The sequence below is a fragment of the Gossypium hirsutum genome, chromosome A07, assembly GCF_007990345.1.
Source record: "Gossypium hirsutum isolate 1008001.06 chromosome A07, Gossypium_hirsutum_v2.1, whole genome shotgun sequence".
Classification (NCBI taxonomy): domain Eukaryota; kingdom Viridiplantae; phylum Streptophyta; class Magnoliopsida; order Malvales; family Malvaceae; genus Gossypium; species Gossypium hirsutum.
The window spans coordinates 2,720,033-2,743,444 of NC_053430.1; the positions used below are offsets into that span (position 1 = coordinate 2,720,033).

The 23,412-nt window shown below is 33.5% G+C and overlaps 3 protein-coding genes and 1 long non-coding RNA gene across 6 annotated transcripts; 2 read left to right on the top strand and 2 right to left on the bottom strand.

Moving 5' to 3' along the window:
* Nucleotides 1–7,387: 7,387 nt before the first annotated feature.
* LOC107929910 (oleosin Ara h 15.0101-like) lies at nucleotides 7,388–9,307 on the bottom strand. 2 transcript variants are annotated; one of them, XM_016861440.2, is made up of 2 exons: nucleotides 8,620–9,307; nucleotides 7,388–7,701 (listed from the first exon to the last, which is right to left on the bottom strand). In XM_016861440.2, the coding sequence occupies exons 1-2, from the start codon at nucleotides 8,819–8,821 to the stop codon at nucleotides 7,661–7,663; spliced, it is 243 nt and encodes an 80-aa protein (XP_016716929.2). In that variant the 5' UTR covers nucleotides 8,822–9,307; the 3' UTR covers nucleotides 7,388–7,660. The 2 variants fall into 2 exon arrangements, with proteins under 2 accessions (XP_016716929.2, XP_040973094.1); XM_041117160.1 differs by lacking the exon at nucleotides 7,388–7,701 and adding an exon at nucleotides 8,143–8,348.
* A 5,741-nt stretch (nucleotides 9,308–15,048) lies between these two features.
* On the top strand, nucleotides 15,049–17,709 carry LOC107929969 (serine/threonine-protein kinase Aurora-1). The gene is made up of 9 exons (XM_016861525.2): nucleotides 15,049–15,315; nucleotides 15,629–15,745; nucleotides 15,942–16,088; nucleotides 16,186–16,281; nucleotides 16,372–16,467; nucleotides 16,555–16,651; nucleotides 16,751–16,868; nucleotides 17,284–17,356; nucleotides 17,453–17,709. Exons 1-9 carry the CDS (start codon nucleotides 15,283–15,285, stop codon nucleotides 17,552–17,554), a joined length of 879 nt encoding a protein of 292 aa, XP_016717014.1. The 5' UTR covers nucleotides 15,049–15,282; the 3' UTR covers nucleotides 17,555–17,709.
* LOC107929968 (ATP-dependent 6-phosphofructokinase 6) lies at nucleotides 17,677–21,242 on the bottom strand. Of its 2 annotated transcripts, XM_016861523.2 has the most exons (13): nucleotides 20,940–21,242; nucleotides 20,615–20,661; nucleotides 20,486–20,525; nucleotides 19,923–19,985; nucleotides 19,690–19,827; nucleotides 19,435–19,593; nucleotides 19,271–19,324; nucleotides 19,129–19,197; nucleotides 18,902–19,031; nucleotides 18,561–18,826; nucleotides 18,417–18,462; nucleotides 18,177–18,331; nucleotides 17,677–18,036 (listed from the first exon to the last, which is right to left on the bottom strand). In XM_016861523.2, exons 1-13 carry the CDS (start codon nucleotides 21,171–21,173, stop codon nucleotides 17,857–17,859), a joined length of 1,581 nt encoding a protein of 526 aa, XP_016717012.2. In that variant the 5' UTR covers nucleotides 21,174–21,242; the 3' UTR covers nucleotides 17,677–17,856. The 2 variants fall into 2 exon arrangements, with proteins under 2 accessions (XP_016717012.2, XP_016717013.2); XM_016861524.2 differs by lacking the exons at nucleotides 20,486–20,525; nucleotides 20,615–20,661.
* LOC107929893 (uncharacterized) lies at nucleotides 21,151–23,342 on the top strand. The gene is made up of 4 exons (XR_001692916.2): nucleotides 21,151–21,280; nucleotides 21,959–22,358; nucleotides 22,889–22,989; nucleotides 23,092–23,342. It is a non-coding gene; the product is annotated as an uncharacterized lncRNA (long non-coding RNA).
* The last annotated feature ends 70 nt before the right edge of the window (nucleotides 23,343–23,412 follow it).

Sequence of the window (23,412 nt, forward strand, 5' to 3'; positions counted from 1 at the left end):
GACGTGTTTCGTTGTCGGATTTAAAACAGAAAATCAGTACAGAGATAGCAAACCGTTGCGGAAAGTAAATGTTGAGACTGTTTACAAATTTCCGGTTTCAACTGATCCGTTAAAGTTCTCAGAAATGGAGCTTGAAGATGATAATGATCTAGGGACAATGATAACAATTTATTGCCCCCTTGAGATAGAAAATCCCAACCCAATTGAGTTGTTTGCGGAGATAGTTAACCAGATCCTATTCAAGTTATAATTCCAACAAGCCAGCACTCTAGAATTGATTTTGATCTTAACATCTCCTGGGAAGATCAGTCGAGTTTTGGATGGTCAATGCCAACTCCCGAAAATCCAAACACCGGCGGATGTTCATATAACAATCCCAAATCTGCATCCTCATCTAGAGATCCATCCTGAGGTGTTGGCCACCATAGAAGATGGTGATGAAGAGTCTGATAATGATAATCAGTCCCATCGTGATCCAAATGATGATTTTAGTGACCCCGATTTAGATGACATCCCTGAAGACATAAACAAGGAAGGGCCGGTGGAGGGTGAAAATGCAAACCCCCATTCGGCAATGAACACGGGCCCTGGTATAGTTATAAGAAATAATCCGGGGTCTTTCATAACCAACATGGATCCTGATGCGGCTCTAGCACCCGAGTTCCCGAAATATACAAATATTATGCCGGCTCACGTACTGCATAAAGAATTCAGCGATGAAAAGTTGTTTGTAGGACAATAATTCGATATCAAAAAAGATTGTTTACATGCTATAAAACAACTTAGCTTGAAGTTAGGTATGGATTATAAAGTAATGAAGTCGACGCAATCTTTGTACATAGGAGAATGTTAGAAAGCGTCAAGTGGTTGTAAATGGCGTGTCCGAGCTGCGTTAATGCAGCAGACGCAGATGTGAATGATAAGGAAACTAGAAGGTCCACACACATGCACATTCGCTCGTATATCACAAGACCATTGAAAGTTAGATGCAAAAACTATATGCAACTGCATCATTTCTTTGGTGAAATAATCGCCCACCATTCAGGTGTCGTTCCTTCTTGCGGACATGCAAGCTCGATTCAAATATAAAATGACGTATCAAAAGGCATGGTAGGCAAAGCAAATGGCGATGCGAAAGTTGTATGGTGACTGGGATGCATCATACAACGAGCTTCAAGGGTAGATAGTCGGGATGCAGGAGTATGTGCCCGAGACAGTGACTAATTTACAAACACTATCGTATAAAGGCCTGGACAGGGAGATACAATCAGGAAAATAAGTTTTTCACCGATTGTTTTGGACGTTCGAGCCGTGTGTTAGGACCTTCTCTCACTGCAAGCCGATGGTGCAGGTGGATGGGACATGGTTGTATGACAAATTCACGCAAATACTCCTGATTGTTGTTGCACAAGACGATAACCAAAATGTACTTCCAATCATTTTCGCCATCGTAGAGCGTAAATGTTTCGAGTATTAGGAATTTTTCCTCACAAATTTACTGATGCACGTTGTCAGAGAAGACAATATTTGCATTATATCAGATAGATCGAAAGGATTACTTGCTGCGATAAGGCGATCGGGGGTTCCGTGGAGGTCTGTTTATTGCATCCGGCACATCACGGTAAACTTTCATAGAGATTATAAAAATAAAGATTAGAAAAAAGAACTCGTGAACATGGGTAAAAAAAAATTTGTTTGTATTTATTTTAAAAAATACTTTTCAAATTTTTTGTTGTTTTTAAAATGATAGTTTCAAATTAAATATGCAGCTCGTGAGTTAGAACCGCAAAGATTTAGGCAGAGGTTCGCGAGGCTTGAATCTCAGATGTCATCTTTACCAACAGATCTCTGGGCATGGTTGGGTAGCATGGAAAACTGGCAATGGACTCAAAGTTACAATGAGGGGTTTCAGTATGGGCAGATGAAGTCCAACTTGGTAGAGGCGATTAACTTTGTATTGAGGCGCACACGCCATCTCCCGATTTCTGCTGTGTTCTCGGCAACATTTTATAGGTTAGCAACATTGATGCCTAAGATGGTGTTGAGACAAGCTAAGCAGATTGAGACCGGGCACATGTACGTAGAGGATGTCCGAAAGGCCATGGCGGTAAATAGTCAAAGGGCACAAACAATGAACGCTGGATTGTATTCGCGCGACTTGGAGACTTTTTGAGTTCAATAGTACATCGGTAGTCGTTCGGGTCTTCCACTTTGGTCTTACATAATTGATCTGCGAAACAGACGATGCGAGTGTGGGATATTTCAGACTCTTCGATATTCGTGTGCGCATGTTCATGCACCGTGTGCGAGAGCAAACTTAAATGTTGAACAATTCATAGACAGGATCTACACGTTGGAATGCACATTACGTATATGGGGGAATGAATTTCCTATAATGGCCGATGTCTCAAACTGGGAAGTTCCACCGCTTGCTTTCGAGATGGTGCCTAGCCGTAGTCTCCGCAGACATCCTAAAGTTCGACCACAATCGACTAGAATTCGAAATGACATGGATGTCAGGGAGACGGGTGAGCCCAAACTGTGCACTGTGTGTCGAACAACCAGACACAATCGATCAACATGCCCACATTGTGTCTATGTTTCCGGTCAATCGTCTCATAATGATGGACTCCAAGATGACAAGTGATATATTATTGAGCAATGTTCTTGTAAAAACATTGTAAATGAAATAAAATTAGATAAATTCTATGAGAAAAAATTGGAAATTACATGGCAAAATTTATAATTTAAATGGAAAGATTGGTAATTTAAATGAAATGGCAAAAAAAATAAATTGGAATGAAATAGTACAAAATTTAAATGAAAATTGAAAGAAAGATAAATTTAAATGAAATGAGGAAGAAATTTAATTGAAATGAAATGAGAAAAAAATTAAATTAAATGAAATGAGAGAAACTTTTAATTTAAATAGTATAAGAAAAAAATTAAATGGAAAGATAGATAATTTAAAAGAAATGACAAAAAAATTAAATTTGCATTGAAAAATAGAATATTTAAATGAAATGAGGAAAAATTTAAAATTAAATTTAAAAATAATATAAATGAATTGAGAAAAAAATAAATTGGAATTGGAAAAAACATAATATGATTTAAATGAAATGAAAATGTGAATGGAAATAAAATTAGAATGAAATGAAATAAAATTAAAATGAAAAGAAATGAAAAAAAATTTTGACAAGACTAATCTGCAGTCCTAGCCTGCATCACTTAAGCATAGGCCTGACAATGGCCTTGCAATGGCCGGCTTCAGCTTGCTTTTTAAAAGTTCAAATGACCTCCAAATGACTTTTTATCAAACTTGATAAATATGGTGTCAGGCCTAAGAAATCTAAAAAAATAATATGAGAAAATATGAAAATATGAAATAAAATTAACAAATTTTAAATTTAAATTGACAAAAAATAAAATATAAAAAATTTTAAAAAATAGATGAAAAAAATTTAAATGACCCTGATATTAAGACTACTTCTAATTAATTTGATAAAATATAAAATGAATTGAAAAAAAATAATATGAAAAAAATAATATTAAATGAATTGAAAAAAAACAATATGAAAAATAGTATAAAAATAATATGAAAAATAATATGAAAAGAAAATAATAATATGAAAAAAATAATATGAAATGAATTGAAAAAAATAATTGAAATTAAATAATTGAAATTAAATTAAATTAAATTAAAATGAAAAAAAAAGTTGACAAGACTCATCTATGACGCCTGTGTCAGGCCTGTGTCACAGGTCAAATTGGCCGGCCATTTCATACTTTTTTTTTTCAATTTTGCTATTGAAGCCAAATGGTCCCCCACTATAAATAGGTTATTCCGACGACCATCAACGACCACCGAGCACTTCTAGACACCTCCGACAATCACTGTTCACCGCCGACGACTGCCGATCACTCCATGGATCCTATTTTTAATGTTCTTTTAAATGATAACGATCACATTGCAGCTAATGTGCATCAGGTAAACGAGAAATAAAATGTCTTATTTAATTTTAAACATTTTTTTAAATTCTTTTTTTAAATGAGAAATATAACATTATATATTTACTATAAACGCATGATCTGTACCGAATTGTGAGACCCCGGCTGCATGATCCCTGTTATTTTCCCGATCGAAGAGTTTTATCATATTTGAATTTAGCAGATTTTGGGGTAGCAGCATACATTCAGATATCTGAGTTACAAGCCGATTTAATATCGGCCTTAGTTGAAAGATGGCGCCTGGAGACACATACGTTCCACCTCCTGTGTGGAGAGGTTATTATTACACTGCAAGATGTAGCAGTCCAACTAGGGCTATCTGTAAACGGCAAAGCAGTGACTGGGCTTGGAAGAGTGCCCGATCCATGGGGCACTTCCGAGCGGTTACTTGGAAGGGTGCCCCGAACGACGAAGAATGACGATTAACACATATTAAATTTACTTGGTTAAAACAAAACTTCTGACATCTTCCGAGCAGTCCAACACAGATGGACATTATTTACGTTGCGAGAGCATTTATTCTTCAACTTATAGGTGGGAAACTAATGCCGGACGTAAATAAAAATAAAGTCTCAATAATGTATCTCCCCTTACTAGAAGATCTAAAGCTTGCCGGAAGATTTAGTTGGGGCTCTGCAGTGTTGGCATGCTTATACCGCGAGCTTTGTTGAGCAACAAAACCGTTTAAAAAAACAATGGGCGATCGCTGCCTTCTATTGCAGTCTTGGGCATTATATCGAATGCCATTTCTAGCATCAGTAAGCCACCAACTGTATGTCTGGCCACTTGTTAATAGGTAAATATATAGTTCAATTTTCCATCTATTTTTTAATTGTATACTCTAGTATACTTGTTTTTTTCATATTGAAAATAATACAATAATTTTTTCTTTTTTTTTAGATGGGCAGCTGTACCGGGAATCGACCGATCATTCACGGTACTTATGTACCGTATGATGATAGAGACTCGTTCTGGGGATGCTGTAAAATACGATTCCGAATTTCTTTTTTTTAAATACAATAATTGCACAAGAAAAAAATTAAATATAACGTGCTCTTTATATTATGCAGTTCATATGGATGCCATATAACGAGGAACATATCGCGGCACTCGTACCATCATGGGTTACCGAGTAGCAACAGTTGTTCGTGTCAAATGTGTCGTTGATTCATTTCCATATGGTGGAGTGGCACGATGGAAGTCTGGTTTTGAGGCAGTTCGGTTGCACACACCTATCCCGAACCCTCCCGTCAACATTAAAGAATCATTGATAGGCCAGCACCAAATTTTTTAAAAAAAAAACTCGTATTCTGGTGCCGGCCATTGACAAGCCAGCACAAAAAAAATTGAATTCTTTTTTTTAATACTGGTGCCGGCCACAAATTTTCTTTTTAAAAACTCGTATTCTGGTGCCGACCATTGACATACCAGCACAAAAAAATTATTTTTTTTAATATTGGTGCCGTCTATTGTCAGGCTAACACCAATTTTTTTTAAAACTCGTATTCTGGTGCTGGCCATTGACAGGCCAGCACTAAAAAAATTTGAATTTTTTTTAATACTGGTGTCGGCCATTGATTGACCAGCACCAATTTTTTTTTTTAAATTCATATTCTGGTGTCTGCCATTGACAGACCAGCACAAAAAAATTTTGAATTTTTTTTAATACTGGTGCCGGCCATTGACAGGCCAGCACTAATTTTTTTTTACAAACTCGTATTTTGGTGCCGGCAATTGACTGGCCAGCACCAAATTTTTTTTAAAACTTGTATTCTGGTGACAGCCATTGATAGGCCAGCATCAAAAAAATTTGAAATTTTTTTTAATACTGGTGCAGGCCATTGACAGGCCAGCACCAAAAATTTATTTTTTAAAAACTTGTATTCTGGTGCCAGCTATTGACAGGCCAGCACCAAAAAAATTTAAAATTTTTTTTAAATACTAGTGCCGGCCATTGACAGGCCAACACTAATTTTTTTTTAAATACTGGTGTTTTTGTATACCAGTATGATACGATTTTTAAAAAAAAACCCTGGTGTCGGCCATTGACAGGCCAAAACCACATTCTACTATTCATTTCAGGTTATTTTGGTGATTGTTTTTTAACTTAGGTCATTTTTATAAATATCAAAATTTTTTAGGTCAATTTAGTAAAATAGCCTCCAGGGTTTGTTTGTGTATATAAAATGTAGTATAATTTTTGAGGTAAAGTTTTTTAAGCAATTTTTTTAGGCATAATGATTTATTTGATCCTCTAACTTTATAAAAGAATTATTTTAGCCTTCCATTTAATTTTTTTGTTTGTTTTAGCTCTTAAACTTGCATTATTTATTAAATCATCACAACTTTTATTAACTTTATTGATGTAGCATCTACGTGGTAGACTATTTGTATGCATGTAAGTAATTAATTTTGTTAAAATTAAATATATTTTTTTAACAAATGTTAATTTTTCTATTCATTTTGAAGATAAAAAAATTTAAATAGAGGGTAAAAATATTTTTTCTATTATAAAATTAAAGAGTCAAATAAATTATTATATTTTTTTTATTAATATAGCTATTGCGGCACTGAAATTAAATAAATATATTTATCATTATTGTCGATACAGTTTCGATATGAATCATATTGATCGTTATGTACATCAATATCAAGGTTTCGATAAATATTTAGTGTGTTTTGACCATTTAAATGTCATCCTGAATCACCTTTTGTCCGGGTTGGGAAAAAAAACTTAAAAACAGAATTAAATAGGTTAGATCTATCCTTATTCTCTAACAAATATTAACTCAAAAACAAACGCATGATAGTAGTATAATTCTTTTTTATTCCATTGTCAGAATTATACACAACATAATAAATTAATTTGTAAATATATTTGTTTAAAAACGAAATATGTCAAATTGCAACGACTATGAATGGTGCAATAGACTGAGAAAAACTGAAAAAGCTGTTGTGGTGCACGAATGGGTGTGGCTTTTTAAGCCCAGATTTCATTGAAGTAAAGATCTCTGACCAAACAGCGGTTTAGGGGCCGGATGGCCTCACCTATAACTGCTGATGGAACAAACCATCCGCCCCTCAAGTTGGAAGGCTCCTTCGAAAATTTCAGGCCTTGAATAATATTATTTTGGTTTGAGCAATATATTTTGTTATAAAAAATTATATTAAATAATATTTATATTAAATCATTAATTCAATAATAATTAAATTAATAATTTAAAATCTAAAAAAATTTATAAAATTAAATAATCTAATCCAAAATATTTTTTAAAATTTATATTTAATATACTAAAATATTTATTATAGTATATTTATTTTTTAAAATTTATTTTTAAATAAAAATTAATCTAAAAAATAAAATAAATGGTGGGTCAAGTTGGGTTAAATTTATTTTTAAATTAAATTAAACTTGAACAAAAAATTAAATTTTCTTTTTAAATAGAACCCAATTTAAAATCATCTAAATATTTTACAATTGGATCATACCATGAATACCTCTAACCTCCCGTCCAAAAATAAAATAACAAATAGGTGGTCCACGTGTCCACAACCCTATACTTCTGCATTTTGACCGGTGCCGGTTTTAACATGAACCGGTATACAAAGCGAACTTTCGAGATCTTCAATGCTGGAAAGTTGACCGCAGAAACTAACCCCCCTTGTTTTTGGCTCGTAGACGGTAGAACTTAGCTGTTTACAGGGAACTTTTGGTTAAACTATGATATTAGTAGATTTAGTCCCTATAATTTAATATGATTATTCAAGTTCTGAAATTTAAATCCTAACTAGATGTTATCAGTTAAATTTATTAAATTCTGTTTTCAAAATCTTATATGACAACAGGCAGATATATTATCACACATAAAATGTAATGCTAATTTTTTATTTTCATATATTACTCACGAAAAAAATTAATTAATTAATTTAATGGTCCTTATGTACATCAAGGTTAAATTTTCAAAATTCTAAAAAAATATAAATTAGAGAACATTGACTAAATTTATAACTTTATACATAGTAAGGAACTAATAATAAAATCTAGCCAAATGAATTCAACTATTACTATTTAGGTCATGACTAAAATTCCAAAATTTAAAAAATATAAAAACTAAAATTGACCAAATAAAAAAGTACAATAACTAAAATGACTAAATTAAAATATAAAACTCATAATGTACGCATAACAGGGGGAATAATAGTAGAATTTGACCAATATTTTTTAAGGAGGTAAGACTTAAAATATGAATTCTGAGACTAAAATATAATTTTATAATTATATTATTTGTAAAGGAACGAAAACTGAAATTCTACCATTTGGACCAAGCTCCTGGCACTGCCTGTGTACGTGGAACTACACTCAGTTGCGGAAGACAAAACGTAGTAATTTAAAAAAATAAAAACAAAAATGAATCTAATCAGCAACAAAAGAGAACCGGAGAAAAGCATGAAATGTTACAAATTATAAACCCCATAAACATATTATTTACTGTGTATGCATGCAAATTTGGATAAAAAACACACCAAACCAGACAGTAAATTCAACACTTTTAGATCGAGATCCTTCATATTCCAAATGGTCCGCAGCTCCTGGCGGAGTATTATGCTTACCTTGAACGTAATTATGGATCCACGACAACGCGGTGATGGCCGCCACGCCGCACCCACCTGAGAACAAGAACCCAGTTGTGACAAGCAAGATGGCTAGCCCAGCTGGGACGAGAACCGGACTGAACAACACCACGAGTGGTGTCGCCATGACAAGAGCGAAAACCGTGCCAGTAAAGGTTAACCCTGACAAGAAAAGCAACATTGCCCCCAGTGTGGTTGCCGTCAAAAACTTGGCCGTCTGGCGAGGTGATGGAGCTGAGTTGTTGAGCTTCCGAGTTATGGTCTCGCGTCTGTTTCGATCATTTGACAAGATGAACGGCTCTGATTGTCTGGTCCGATCAACGACAAAAAAATGGGAAAGAAAGTGAGAAAATGAAAGAGGAAGAGGAATTGAGAACTTGTAAGGAGGGTGAGAGAAAGGGATGGTAAAATAACCCTAGCAGATCCAACTCGATAATATAGGATGATTTGTTTTTTCTATATCGGATTTAAGAGTACAAATTTTCATTAAAATTTTCAGTTACAATTGTATTATTTTAAAGGGACTAAAACTGAAATTTTATCATTCGGGACCAAGTCTCCGCCTCTGGCCGTGGAACTACACTCTAGACAAAAGAGAATATAATGTTACAAATTATAAACCGCAAAAACATATTATTTACGATGCATGCATGCAAATTTGGATAAAAAACACACCAAACCAAGCAGTAATTAAATTCAACACTTCTAATTCGAGATCCTTCATATTATGATCATATCCCTAGCTCTACTTGCAAGCTTATTTCCTTCCATATTCCAAACGGTCCGCCGCTCCTAGTGGCGTATATTACGCTTACCTTGCACGTAATTGTGGATCTAAGACAATGCAGTGATCGCTGCCACGTCGCACTTGTTAGGATCTAATATCTTTGGTGTAGTATTCTCGTCCATATGTATTTATGTTTTTCGAATAAATTGGCTTAATGAAATATGCATCAATTTCATTAGTATATTTGTATATTGTCGTCAACGATTTTTGCACACAAAGCAAGATGAAAGCAAATATTAATTTACTGGTTATCTAACATTTAACTAATATTAAGTGGTCGGATAGTAATGTGGAGAGACTGCTTGTATTAATAGATAATCTAAATATGTCATCAGTTAAATCGAGATTGAAATTTTGACAAAAAAACTAATATGTTGTCTATCAAGTCTAATTGGGGAGATACGTTGTGTTGGGTATCGAAATAGATGACTCATAGAAGATAGAAACATAGATGTGATTGACTAAATTTGTTTATGAATTTATTAATTTCTGTCAATCATAATGTGGCATACCTTAATTCTGAATAGATGATAGACTATGAATGCGTGTGTAACACCCCTAACCCGTATCCGCTGCCAGAACAGGGTTTCGGACCATTACTACCATTTGCAGATCACTAAAAAAAATTAAAATACTTACCGATTCAATGCATCATATAAAATAAATATATTACCATTCAATCAACAGTTTGGCACTTGTATAAGCATCAAACAACAACATTGTTAGTATACTTGCACATATCTCATATAAATTCAACATTGATATATCTATTTTCTCGACATGTCGCACTTGAGTTTAATAATAGTCTCAATTACATAATTTCCTTGTATCAACATATCAAAGATAATCATATATGTACATGTCATGAAACATATCACGCTCTTACCGTTTCTTCACAAGCATATATCATTCATTTCATTATATCAATATTTTATGCTTCATCATTTCCATATATTTTATGTATATTTATCCTGGTAATAGCTTATATCAAACTTAACATAAATTATATTCCATGTACTTATACTTATTTCATTTATCCATTTTCATAATTATTTCATACAACGCTTTTGTACATATATTTCCATATGACCAGTTCTTGTAAACATTTCACACAACCATTTCATATAACCATTCGTCATCTGATACATTTTACCTGAATATCGATTGTTCAACAGATGTTATAGCGTCTCCCATCCACGGTCTTATTTATCTTTGACGTGATGCCATAGTGTCTTTCAACTATGGTCTTACTCATTTTCTGTCATGTTGCCATGGTATCTTTCAACCATGGTCTTATTCTTTTCATGTCACGTTGCCATGGTATCTTTCAACCATGGTCTTACACATCTCATATCAGGTTGCCATGGTATCTTTCAACCATGGTCTTACACATCTCATATCAGGTTGCCATGGTATCTTTCAACCATGGTCTTACACATTTCATATCAGGTTGCCATGGTATCTTTCAACCATGGTCTTACACGTCTCATATCAGGTTGCCATGGTATCTTTCAACCATGGTCTTACACACAGGTTGCCATGGTATCTTTCAACCATGGTCTTACACATTTCATATCAGAGAGCACACTCCCGCGAACCTTATCCTTACAGTGGGATTACCAGTCCAGGCTAAATCCCCTGTAATATAAACTCGTAGAGTATTGTCGGGATTACCAGTCCAGGCTAAATCCCCTGCAACGACAATTACTCTAATGAGCTTGGATCTGAATTACCAGTCCAGGCTAAATTCAGACCTTAATTCGGATTACCCGTCCGGGCTAAATCCATTTTACACATATTCTTCGGGAGGGCTATATCAGGATAGGATCACCCGTCCGAGCTAGATCATTTTTATCGTCAATTCCTTTTCAGAGATCTATCGAATTTTCCTTTTATTCAACCGGGATTTCTTTTCCTTTTATCAAATTTATCATTGTTTCATAAATTTTCATACAATGAACATTCAAATCATATTCACATAAATAACATACAATCTCAAGCATTTAAGAATACAATTCAAGTTACACGAACTTACCTCATTGCTTGTTTGTATTTATAATTTCATTAATCTGATATCTTTTCTTTTCCACGATCAAGTCTCATATTTGAGTCGTCCGGATCTTTATAAATAAATTTGATCATCATTTTCATTCATTTCATATTCTAATGCATTTAATTAATGCTCTAGGCAAAATTACCATTTTGCCCCTAAACTTTTAATTAATGACGATTTCATCCTTAGGGTCTGGAAAATAAAATTCTTGCAATTTAATCCTTATTTCCAGCTATTATTCTCATATATATTGATAAAAATCCATGAATTCTATAAAATATCAGAATTTTTCATAATTTCAACACTTTTTCAATTTAATCCCTAAAACATGTTTTCCCCTGATCTTGAACTAAATTAATAATTTCATTCAATTTTGTAATTTAAATAATAAAATAATCCATTTCATGCAATTTGGTCATTTCTGAAATGTTTACAAAATTGCCCATAAAATTTTACTTTTATTCAATTTTGTCCCTGAGCCTAAAATATGCAAATTAGCCATGCTAGATGAATATTCATACATATTTTTCCTCCTCCTCCTCTCCATCCCACATCCTTAATGTAGATAACACACTTGTAAGTAACATTATCCATAATTTTTATTATTTACTTTTACGAATATTCAAGTTGTCTATCTGCATCATAGTTACTAAATTATTTATATCTGGATCTATAGAACTCCAAATTAATATCCAATAATTTTCCATGAATCTAGACTCATATATATTCTTACCATAAAAATTTCAGAATTTTTGGTTTAGCCAATAAGTACAGTTTATTCTTTAAAGTTACCCCTGTTCTGCTATCTGACAATTCTGACCCCTCTTCACCAAAAATTAATTATCTCCTCATACAGGATTCAAATGATGTTCTTGTTTGTTTCTCTTAAAAATAGACTCATTCAGGATTTTAGAAATATAAATTTAAGCCCCTAATTATTTTTATTCAATTGTTTATGATTTTTCAAAGTCAGAACAGGGGAACCCGAATTCATTCTGACCTTGTCTCACAAAATTAATTATATCTTAAAATTTACAAATCCATTGCTTACACTATTTCTTTTATGAGAAACTATACTCAATAAGCTTTAATTCCATATTTTTTCCATCTTCTAATTCGATTTCTAAAATTTATGGTGATTTTTCAAAGTTAGTCTACTGCTGCTGTCCAAACTGTTTTTGTGCAAGCTATTAATTACCATGTTATAACACCCTTATTTTCTTTTTCTACACCATTTCTTATCACTTTCTCTTATTTTCTCTTCACTAACATATCAAAAACATAGGACCTTATGTAAGAAAACTCTACTATAACATTATTTCCATGCTTTGTCAATAATAGCAAACTTAAAAACATATTGAAATCTTGATATACTTACCTTGTTCTATTGATACTAATCTTTAACTTGATTTTCTCTCTCCTCCAGCCTCTATTTCTTGAATCCAACTTGTTATTCTAACTCCCCATGCTCTCCTTAACATTTTTGTCTCTTGGTAGCTATGGAAATTCATTTGATTTTTGGGTGAAAATGGTGAATTTTTGGTAAAAGGACCAAATTGTAAAGAAAGCAAAACTTTCTTTCTTCCTCTCTTTCTCTCACGTTAGTGCATGGGAAAATATTGATGAGAATTTCTCATCTTTCTTTCTTTATATACTAATAAAATAATAATAAAATATCTTATTAAAGTATTAATAAAATAATATTTATCTAATTAAATAATTATAAAATATCAAAATATCTCTAGCATCATTATTACTTTCTAGATTTCTCTCTCTTCCAATTGACCATTTTTCCCTTCATTATCTTTTAAAATTCCATCCTTGAGTCATCATTTAATTTGGTAAAATTGCAATTTAGTCCCTCATAGTTCTTCATCTATTCAATTTGGTCCTAATTCATCCATTTTCCTTAATTTCTAGATCATTCCACTCTTAAATTATTTACACTATTGGTCCTTCAACTTTTTCATATTTACACTTTAACCCCTCAAATTATGAATATTTACTCTTGTGTAACAAAACTTTTCTCACTTTTACAATTTAGTCCTTTCTTGAATTAATATATAATAATATACTTCTCAATATTAACATAACTCAAAATTTCCCTTTTTGTCACTTTATTTCCTTATTTTACTATATCAAGGATAATATCTTACTGTAAAAATTTTCAGGGTATTACAGCCGTGACTCGTATACTTTGATGTAAATGAAAGCCTGAATTCTAATAGATAAGTAACTAAAAGTTGGTACGTTGAGCATACGACTTTTGTGTATGTATATCATTTTACAACAATAATTCATAGCCCAAATAAAATGATGTTCTCTTATCAGTATTACATAATAGATGAAAAGTAAAACATAGTCACAGATCATTTTACTTTGTGATAAATAATTTAACTACTAGTAATTGACTTTTTATGATTAGATATATAATCGTGACGTTGATTGTCTGGTCAAATCAACAATAGAAAAAAATCATCTCATACAATCTAATTTCTTCTGATATTTATTATTTTTACTTACCGCTTTTTTGCTCTGATGGTTTTCTCCTCTCATCTCTTGTGTCGCCTTTTTCACCAATTTCTCTTGCAATATCTTTGCATCTCTGCTCATCGAACACAATTTGCAAAATCACAAGTAAAAAACGAAGATGCAAAATTCACACGATAAATAAAGAAAAAGAGAAAAGAAAGAGATAAAGGGAACCTTTCATGGCGTTGCTCAAGGGTTAAACCTACTTTTTATAATTTATTGAGTATATATTTTTATAAGTTTCAATAATTTTTGAATTTCTATTTTTTAAATTAAAATTAAAATTTTATTTTCTTATTTTCTAAAATCATGACAAAATTGTTATAATGTGCAAATATTAATAGTTAAATTTATTATTTTTTTTCAAAATCAAGATCAAATTAATAAAATAAATAAACATTGAGGGTTAAGTTTATTATTATATTAGGCCACGCCAATAGTGGCAGATCAAGAAATATGACTTAGGGGCAGAGGCGAAGTCAAAAAGATTTGGGGTACGAAATTAAATTATATATTCTTATGATAGTAAAAATATAATTTCATCATTTTAATTTCTTATATCTCTATAATATTTAGATGATTAAATAAAGTTTTTATCATTTTTTGGATGCCAAAGTGTAATTTTATCATTTCTAATTTAAAATTTTATAAATTATAAAGAGCTTAAATGAAAATTTTTTTCATTTTAAGGGGTCGGGCCCCTACCAGCCCCTTAGATATGCCCCTGCACGCCAACATTATGTTTGGTGATCCATCCTACTCTAACGATAAAGTGATTGAAATTAATAATTTAACTAGCGAGAGTAACTAAAATCGATAACTTATCTAACAAAAGTGACTAAAATAACAAAACTTAAAAAGTAAGTGATCAAAATAGGAACACGAGTAACCTCTAGTGATTAAATAAGTAGTTTTATCCTTAAAAAAATACGTAATATTTTGAGACGAGTCCAATTGTTTTTTTTTTCACTTACGACCTTGTTTGGCCCACGATAGGAAATAAATAGGATCATAGCCGTAGGACGTTAACTAGCTAACATGACAGCCATGTGACGTTAGTCTCTTCTCTCTCATAATAGAGACGCTCCCCTCTTCAGATCTCAAAAGAAGACAATTTTAAAAAACAACCGTTCCCTCCCACGTGGCACATTTTACTAATTCGACCGTTGCAATGGGGGCTTCCTCCCAGATCCCTCCATAACCCCTCTTTTATTTCCTTTTTTTCTTTAACTCTGTAGGCCTCCCCCAAGATTTTCTTTCAAAAAAAAAAATGGCGATTGCTGAGGCTCAACAACAAGAGAAGGTGAAGTTTTTTTTGTGTGTGTGTGTGTGTGTTTTGTTTTTAATCATTCAATAACCGAAGAAAGCCCAAAATTTCAGGGTTTTTTATGGAGAACAATTCCGATAAGGGTTGTCTTCGTATGGAAAGTTTCAATTCTACAATAGGGTTGATTTAGGGTTCTAGGTTCAAAGTTTAGAATTTTGACAAATTTGCGTCCAGTTTTGTGCCCTTTGAGATCTAGGATTAGCGGGTTTTGAAAATTTGGGTTTTTTTGAGACAATGTTAGGGATTTTCTTTTATGTATGTATTTTTAATTTGTTGATATCCATTATAGGTTTCTTCGGAGGTTCCGGCAGCTGAAAAGAAAAGATGGACCCTTGGCGATTTTGACATTGGGAAGCCTCTTGGACGGGGGAAGTTTGGCCACGTTTATTTAGCCAGAGAAAAAAGGGTCTGTTTCTTCTTCTTTTTTTCAATTATTTCTTCCTTTTTCGTTCATTTCTCCTTTTGTTTTCATTAACTATGAAGAAATTTGAAGGATTCGGTCGGTGGTAAGTTCGAAAAACAGACAGAATAGACCGGAAAAATCAAATGCTCACCCATTGTAATGATATTACTAGGCTGATTCTTGTGTATTTTTCCAACAGAGCAATCATATTGTGGCCCTCAAAGTTCTTTTTAAAAGCCAACTACAACAATCTCAAGTTGAACATCAACTACGTCGAGAAGTGGAAATACAGAGTCACCTGCGCCATCCCAATATATTGAGGCTTTATGGATATTTCTATGATCAGGTATGAGCCTATATTGATGATTCAACGATGTATGTATGTAATTGAAAATGTTATGTATGAATTAACATTTGGTTTTCTGAATACAACCTTTTTGCAGAAACGTGTTTATCTGATTCTGGAATATGCAGCCAAGGGTGAACTTTACAAAGAACTGCAAAAATGTAAATACTTTAGCGAACGACGAGCTGCTACCGTGAGTTTCTTCTTTTTCATTTCCCGATTGGATTGTTGCGCTTGTATTGTGTTCGATGGATTTATATGTTGCTTATGTTTTTTGCTGCAGTATGTTGCCTCTTTAGCTCGGGCACTCATTTATTGTCATGGAAAGCATGTCATACACAGAGATATCAAACCTGAAAACCTGTTAATCGGCGCACAGGTGATTCCTAACCTATGCCTAGTACTCGTTTGGTTATTCAATGAAAGTCTCATTGTGCTTATCTAGTCAATTCGGATTCCTTGTCAGGGTGAACTAAAGATTGCAGATTTTGGATGGTCTGTGCATACATTTAACCGAAGGCGGACTATGTGCGGTACACTTGATTATCTCCCTCCTGAAATGGGTATGTAGTAAACCATAGAACTAAGCGGTACACTGTAATGTTGCACTGTTTGTCATCTCATTGAACTAAGTTTCACCTTATATTTTCTATTCTCCACAGTCGAAAGTGTAGAGCATGATGCCAGTGTAGATATCTGGAGCCTTGGTGTGTTGTGCTATGAGTTTCTTTATGGAGTCCCGCCTTTTGAGGCCAAAGAACATTCAGACACTTATAGAAGGTAAACTCGAGCTGCGGACACTAGAGCTTTTGGTTAATTTTCAATTTTGAGTAAGAAATGCATTTTAGAAAGTTTCAAGTTCTGTTTTCAGTTTTGAGCTAAGAGTACCTCATTTGAGACCGAGTAACACTCTTAGAAGGTAAATCCGAGCTGCGGAGGCTAGAGAACATGATTAGAGCTTTTGGTTAATTTTCAATTCTGAGTTAAGAGATGCATTTTAGAAAGGTTCAAGTTCTGTTTCAGTTTGAGCTAAGAGTACCTCTTTTGGGACCAGGAACACTCTTAGAATATTAATCCGAGCTCTGAAACAAAGAGAACGTGATTGAAACTTAAGTTTCCTTTTTCATAACTAGTTCACTAGGGTACGTCTTTTGAGTATCTATCGTAACTTATTCACTCTTTTCCCCATTCATAGGATTGTGCAAGTGGATTTGAAGTTCCCTCCAAAACCAATAGTTTCATCTTCAGCCAAGGACCTCATTAGTCAGGTATCTTTTGTTGCTTTTATTACTTGCAAATACATAAATATAACGACAATGCTCCATCATTGGCATATACTGAACACATTTCAACATTATTTACAGATGCTTGTCAAAGATTCCTCCCAGCGCCTCCCACTACATAAGCTTCTTGAGCATCCATGGATTGTTCAGGATGCTGATCCATCTGGCATATATAAAGCTTAAGATACATTTGTTCCTCTATATTCTTTTCTTGATGAATATTGATTATGCAAAGAATGTTCTGTTACTTAAATTCCATGAATCCTTACTTTGCTTGTGTCTCCAAGCTTTGTAGGAATAACATATATTTGTTAAATCACAATGCATTTCTTCTGTAATCCACTGTTAAATTACTATGATTTGTATCAGTGGCCTGTCTTACAGCAAAGGAACTCCAAAGTTTCTGAACCATTAATGGTAGCCAAATATGTACATATCTAGTGATGGTATACTATGCGATGGAACTTACAAGGGCATGTCTTTGGTCAATTCATTGACATTGTCTTTACAATCTTCCCATCCAAGATGCCATTCGCAGGATATTTCTCTTTCTTGGCTTCAGCTATATCTCTAGGTTTCAAGAAGCTTGGCTGGTTTGTTGAAGAGAGCAGCCTTGCCCACATCCTGTCGGTAATCACAACCTTGTTCTGTTTCTCGATGATTCGCTGTTGGTGAAAAAATTTGGTAAGGAAAAAGTAGTCCAAACAAAATCAACGATTAAACATAATCGGACTGACCACTGGATTGAGGTTAATGGTTTCTAACATTAAACTGTGTTCACTAACAGAGAAGTTAATAAACGTACATTGAACGGAATGTAAGCATGTCTGCCATTGACAGGACCAACGGTGAAGCCTGTATACCCTGCCATTGCTCCATGAACTGCACCATGAGCAAGTAGGGTGCAGTAGACATTATCTGAAGCAATGCTAGGAATAGCCCGGATCATGTATGTAGGATCTGCAAACCAAATTTCTCAACTCAAATATATTGCACACATATATTTAAGAGGAAGAAAACAAAATAAAGTGAACAGGATACTAACCTATATATTTAAGATTAATGGGCATTTTCTTCTTTGCAAAATGCTCCTATAATATGTGTAAGGAAGTATTTTAGTCTAAGATGTATATCGAATCAGTAGCCATGTATAGAACAAAAGCAGAGGTCAGTCGATTGAAGGTAGCACCTTTATCTTGTGAGATATCCACAGCCCAACATCTTGAAGAAGCTTGTTACCAGAAGCATCTTGCTGGTCCACGGACTGCAAACTTTCGGAAAGAAGTTCCTGTCCGGCTCCTTCAGCTATTACAATGACCATATGTCCATTTTGTTTGAGTTGTTTTCCTATATATTCATAAAGTCCACCTTTTCCTTCGAGATAGAATGGTGACTCTGGAATCAAGCAACAATCGACATCACGGCTGGCGAGAGTAGCATACATCGCGATGAAACCTGCAAAGGATCGAAGAACAAATGAAGCTAAGAAACACCTAGCATTATTAGCAACAGTTGGTCACGATTTCATACCGCAGTAGCGTCCCATTAGCTTTACAAGTCCAATGCCGTTCCCAATACTTTCAGATTCAACATGTGCTGCTTTAATGGCACGTTGAGCCTCCTCAACCGCAGTATCGAAACCAAATGATTTGTCAATAACCTAAACAAAATCAGCAACCACGCACAATACACCATTCACGGATTAACTAACTTGTCGATCAAGTAACAAGGACAAAGTTTATAGATATGATCAGTACCGGAATGTCATTGTCAATGGTTTTGGGAATTCCAGCAACAGCTACTTTCAAACCACGTCGCCTTATTTCCTGCCCGGAGCAAAATTAGTTAAGCTAAAACATACATGATTTGACATTTATAGAAAATAGCTAATGGTAATACCTCAAAAATCACAGCTGCTCCTTTATGTGTCCCGTCACCTCCGATTATATAGACCTGAACCGCTAAAGGATACAATTAGAACCAACAAAATGTAGTTAGCATGTATTCAAATAAAACAGAGAGGAGGCTCCGATGAAAGCCTCTACTCTAGCGCCTTAACGCACCTGATTGATCCCACGATCCTGAATGCGGTCAACAATCTTGACAGAATCATGACCTCCTCTAGAAGTTCCAAGAATCGTACCTCCACGTTTATGGATATCATCGACAAACTTAGGTGTTAAGGTGATAGTGTTCTTTGCATAAAAACCCTTATATCCTCCCTAAATATGGATCATGTATATGTGCTAGTGAGATTACTACATGATGCTAAACCAAGTTATTATAGGTTTGAATGCCTAAAGATCGAAATTACTTACATCGATTCCAAGAACTTTTCGGACACCATACATGTGATAGAGGCCACACACTATTTCCCTGATGACCGTGTTGAGCCCAGGACATAGACCACCACATGTTACAATGCATGCATTAACATCATCTGGTTTAAAATACACCTGAGAAGCACACAGCATGTGACAGTGAATTGTCCATTGCTTATCATTTTATAACTTTGAACCCGATAGCATTGAACCAAGATGACCAATTGTACCTTTTGGCGAGGTCCTGCGCGTCGAAAATGCACCCCTCTTGCACTTTCCTTGTGCACAACAATCTATGATTAAAAATCTAGTGTGTCAGTTAACCATACTACTGATTAAGAACGTACAAAAATGAAAACAATCAAAATTTCAGTGCATTCCTTCATAAAACAAAGTTTCTAACGGAATATAGATATATATACATACTCTAAATAAAGGTAAAAATGTAATAGAGGCCCCTGTACTAAGAGTCAGATTGCAATTTGTCCCTTTTACTTAAAAAATGAACAAAATAGTCCTTATACATTATGTTAAAGAGCAAACTGGTCTTTCAATTAAAAACAACATCCACTTATACTATTGAAAACTGGCTATATATCAACCACACCAGTTTTTAACTCTACAAACAGAATGAAATTTTTAACAAAAAGAAAACAATTTCTTATTTGATCTTATGAATAGGGATTAATTTGCTTTTTTTTTTTAAATAGAGAAGACTCCATGTAATTCCATTTTATTCCTAAATAAATTTCTCATAAAATAAAAAAGTTCAAGCGCTAAGAGAAGGATTCACCTTCTCAGTGACGGTATCATCCTCATCAACAAAGTACTGCCTGTGAAACAAAAAGGCATGCAAATAAATTACTCATCTTGGTTAGCTGATGAAAAAAAACTTAATTAAGGTTTGGTTTGGTTTACTCACTCGACAACTGAATAAGCTGGATTATTTTGTAATGGATTTGGATAACTCTTGTCACATGAATAAAACACAAATAAATGAGAAATAAAAGAAAGCACATATTAATTAAAGTTCCGTAACTCATTAACATACCCCCCCCCCAAAATAATAATAATAATCTGGGTTCATTAATACCCAACAAACCAATGAAACCCAAAGCTGATCAAAAGATAATAAAGGCTGTAAATGCAATTTCACCCCTTTAAGTACAAAACAAACTCAGTTCACTCAAAGTTCCAATATCCCCATTTAATGAATCATTAAATATACAAACAGAAAGAGGAAGTACGGGGAGATGATCAAGGTAATCGGTAAAGTGAGGAACGTCTTGGAGCAGGAAACCGGCAGCACCGGGAACTAACTTGGTATGGGTATCATTGGGATTTCCCATCGACAAAGAAAAACGTGAACAGTTGAATTTTTTTCTGTTTGTGGTTAAAGAAATTGTGAAGGTATTGAAAGAGGGTGAGGATGGTGATATATAGCGGGTTTGTATTTGAAAAGAGAGATTGAGAGTGCCCATCAGAGCTGAGAGAGAAAAACAGGTGGTGGATGCTTATCCGAGTTGGATCGCCCACGTCAATATGCATGTAGCCCACGACAATTTTTCGAAATGGATCCTTATCCCAGGTTTCTTCTTTTTTCTGTTGGTTCAAATACTGGAGGCGCCGCATTTTATGTTTTCCCTGAATTTAATTGTAAGGGTAATTATGGATTTTATTATAAGCTTGTATTTTTAGTAAATTTAGAATTTAATTTTTATGTTTTAAATTTTAGGAATTTAAATTATTTATTTTTAGATATCAAAATTTAATGTTATTAATTTTATTGATCTAACATTTTAAAATAAAAAAATAAATATTCATCTGGTAGATATTCATTTGGTAGTCATGTAATTAATTAACTTGAATTTAACAAAATATTTTTAACACTTTTAACAGTACCCGAATTTAAAAATCTAAAAAGTAAAGAGACTAAATTCTAAATTTATGAAGGGTATAAAGACTTAACGTATACCTCAACCTTTATTCATAATTTTAATTTTATTATTTTTTATTTTATTTTGAATTATTTTTATCCAAAATTAAAGAAAGTTTTGAATTTTTTAACTTTTAATAAAATGAATAAATAATTTATTTCAAAAATAATATTTTTAATAATAAAATTAATTTAATATTTTCAATATTAAGTGATAAGTAGTTATCCATTCATCATGTTCAACATTCTTTTTTTTAATTTTTATATTAATTGAAAAGATAATATAGTTAATAAACACACTCTTACAGCTTGTTTGGTTCAATGTAATAGGTAAACCATTACAATTCTATTCAGTGGGCCCACCACAAACAGCAGTTTGGTTGAGTGGAATACCTGTGACGGGTGTATTCCATTACAGCCTTATGCAGAGAATAGAGAGCATTTCTATTCCCTCTCCTCCCCACCGAATGGTCATTCGTTGTTTTGAAAATCATTCATCTCCCCAATTTTACCCTCCCCAAGTTCTCACCTTCCTTCTTTCCTTTCTTCCTTAAACTCCAACCAGTAAAACTCCTCTCACTTATCTCCTTCTGGTAAACATTTTCCTCTATTCTTTTGTTCCTTTCATTTTCCTCTCGACAAATTTTTCTTAGCCTAAAATTTTTCTTCTCTTTTTGTTATCCATTTGAGTAGATTTTGCTTCCTTCGCCTTCATCGGAGTCTTCTTCAGGTAAATCTTTTCACTTTTCCGTTGTTTCTTTTGTTTTCCTCTCTGCCAGTTTAAGTAGAGTTTGTTGTGGGGTTTTTTTTTCCTCATTTGATAGCTTACTTAAATGGTCAGTCATTGCTAAGAATAATACTAGAGAGATTAAAAAGCTTCATTTTTAATTAAAAAATCCCCTCTTTTCCTTTGAAAGTAATCATCCATTCTTTAGAGAGGAGTACTCATTTTGTTGTTGCTTCTAAAGTTTTTGACCTGTTAGCTCTAAAAATTTGTAGTTTGAAGTACCATGTAGTGTAGGATTACATTGGGTTTGGCAACCATTGATGAATGAATTTGAATAGAAAGTTCAAAATTTACCTCTAGTTGACATGCCGAAAAGGGTTAGAATGACCACAATATCATGCATTTTTGTTTCTAATTCAAACTCTAATGATTGTTAGGCTATGTGCTACTCTATTATCATGTTTGAGAGTTTTAAGAGTGTGTATGTTAATGGATTGTAAATATAAGGGGTACTTGTTTATCGTGGGAATCAGATAACTGGAGTGTTAAGGCAATCTGAAAAAAGACCACTGGAATTAGTAGATGAGGTATCTTCGCCACGTTCCTCGTAGGTTCAAGATTGGTCTCAGAGAAAGTACGAAATTGCTAATTTCATTATATAAACATATTCTGTTCTAGTTTAAGGGCTTTTCCCCCTTTCATTTTGTTAAATATTTGTGTTGGATCATGATACTAGGTACTGAAGTAGCACGGAAGAAGAAGGTTGCAGCAGCTTTGGCTTAAGTTGGCTATGAGGTTGTTTTGATGAATCCATCTATTTTAGTAAAAGTTTTATGGGAACATTACATGAGAAATGTCATTTATTATATTGGATGCTTTTAAATATTTGTAGTTTCTATTTTCATGTAGCTGCTTAGGCTATTGTTGCTTGACACTTAATTACTGGATATTTTTTGGGATGAAGTTAATCATGTGCTTGTTTCGGTTTTGATGCCCTTCATCTTGTTTCAAATTATAGTCTTCTTTATTCGAGTATTGTTGTTTGAAGTATTTTCTA

Bases quoted from the DNA above. Each gene is read 5' to 3' on its own strand.
- LOC107929910 (XM_041117160.1), bottom strand. From the start codon at position 8,821: ATGTTGCTTTTCTTGTCAGGGTTAACCTTTACTGGCACGGTTTTCGCT. The intron at 8,349-8,619 runs GTAAGCATAATA...CCACGTACACAG, and splicing joins GATCCATAATTACGTTCAAG to GCAGTGCCAGGAGCTTGGTC.
- LOC107929969 (XM_016861525.2), top strand. From the start codon at position 15,283: ATGGCGATTGCTGAGGCTCAACAACAAGAGAAG. The intron at 15,746-15,941 runs GTCTGTTTCTTC...TTTTTCCAACAG, and splicing joins ATTTAGCCAGAGAAAAAAGG to AGCAATCATATTGTGGCCCT. The intron at 16,652-16,750 runs GTATGTAGTAAA...TATTCTCCACAG, and splicing joins TTATCTCCCTCCTGAAATGG to TCGAAAGTGTAGAGCATGAT.
- LOC107929968 (XM_016861523.2), bottom strand. From the start codon at position 21,173: ATGGGCACTCTCAATCTCTCTTTTCAAATACAAACCCGCTATATATCA. The intron at 20,526-20,614 runs GTGAGTAAACCA...TTTGTTTCACAG, and splicing joins CCAGCTTATTCAGTTGTCGA to GCAGTACTTTGTTGATGAGG. The intron at 18,332-18,416 runs GTTAGTATCCTG...TTTGGTTTGCAG, and splicing joins CATTAATCTTAAATATATAG to ATCCTACATACATGATCCGG.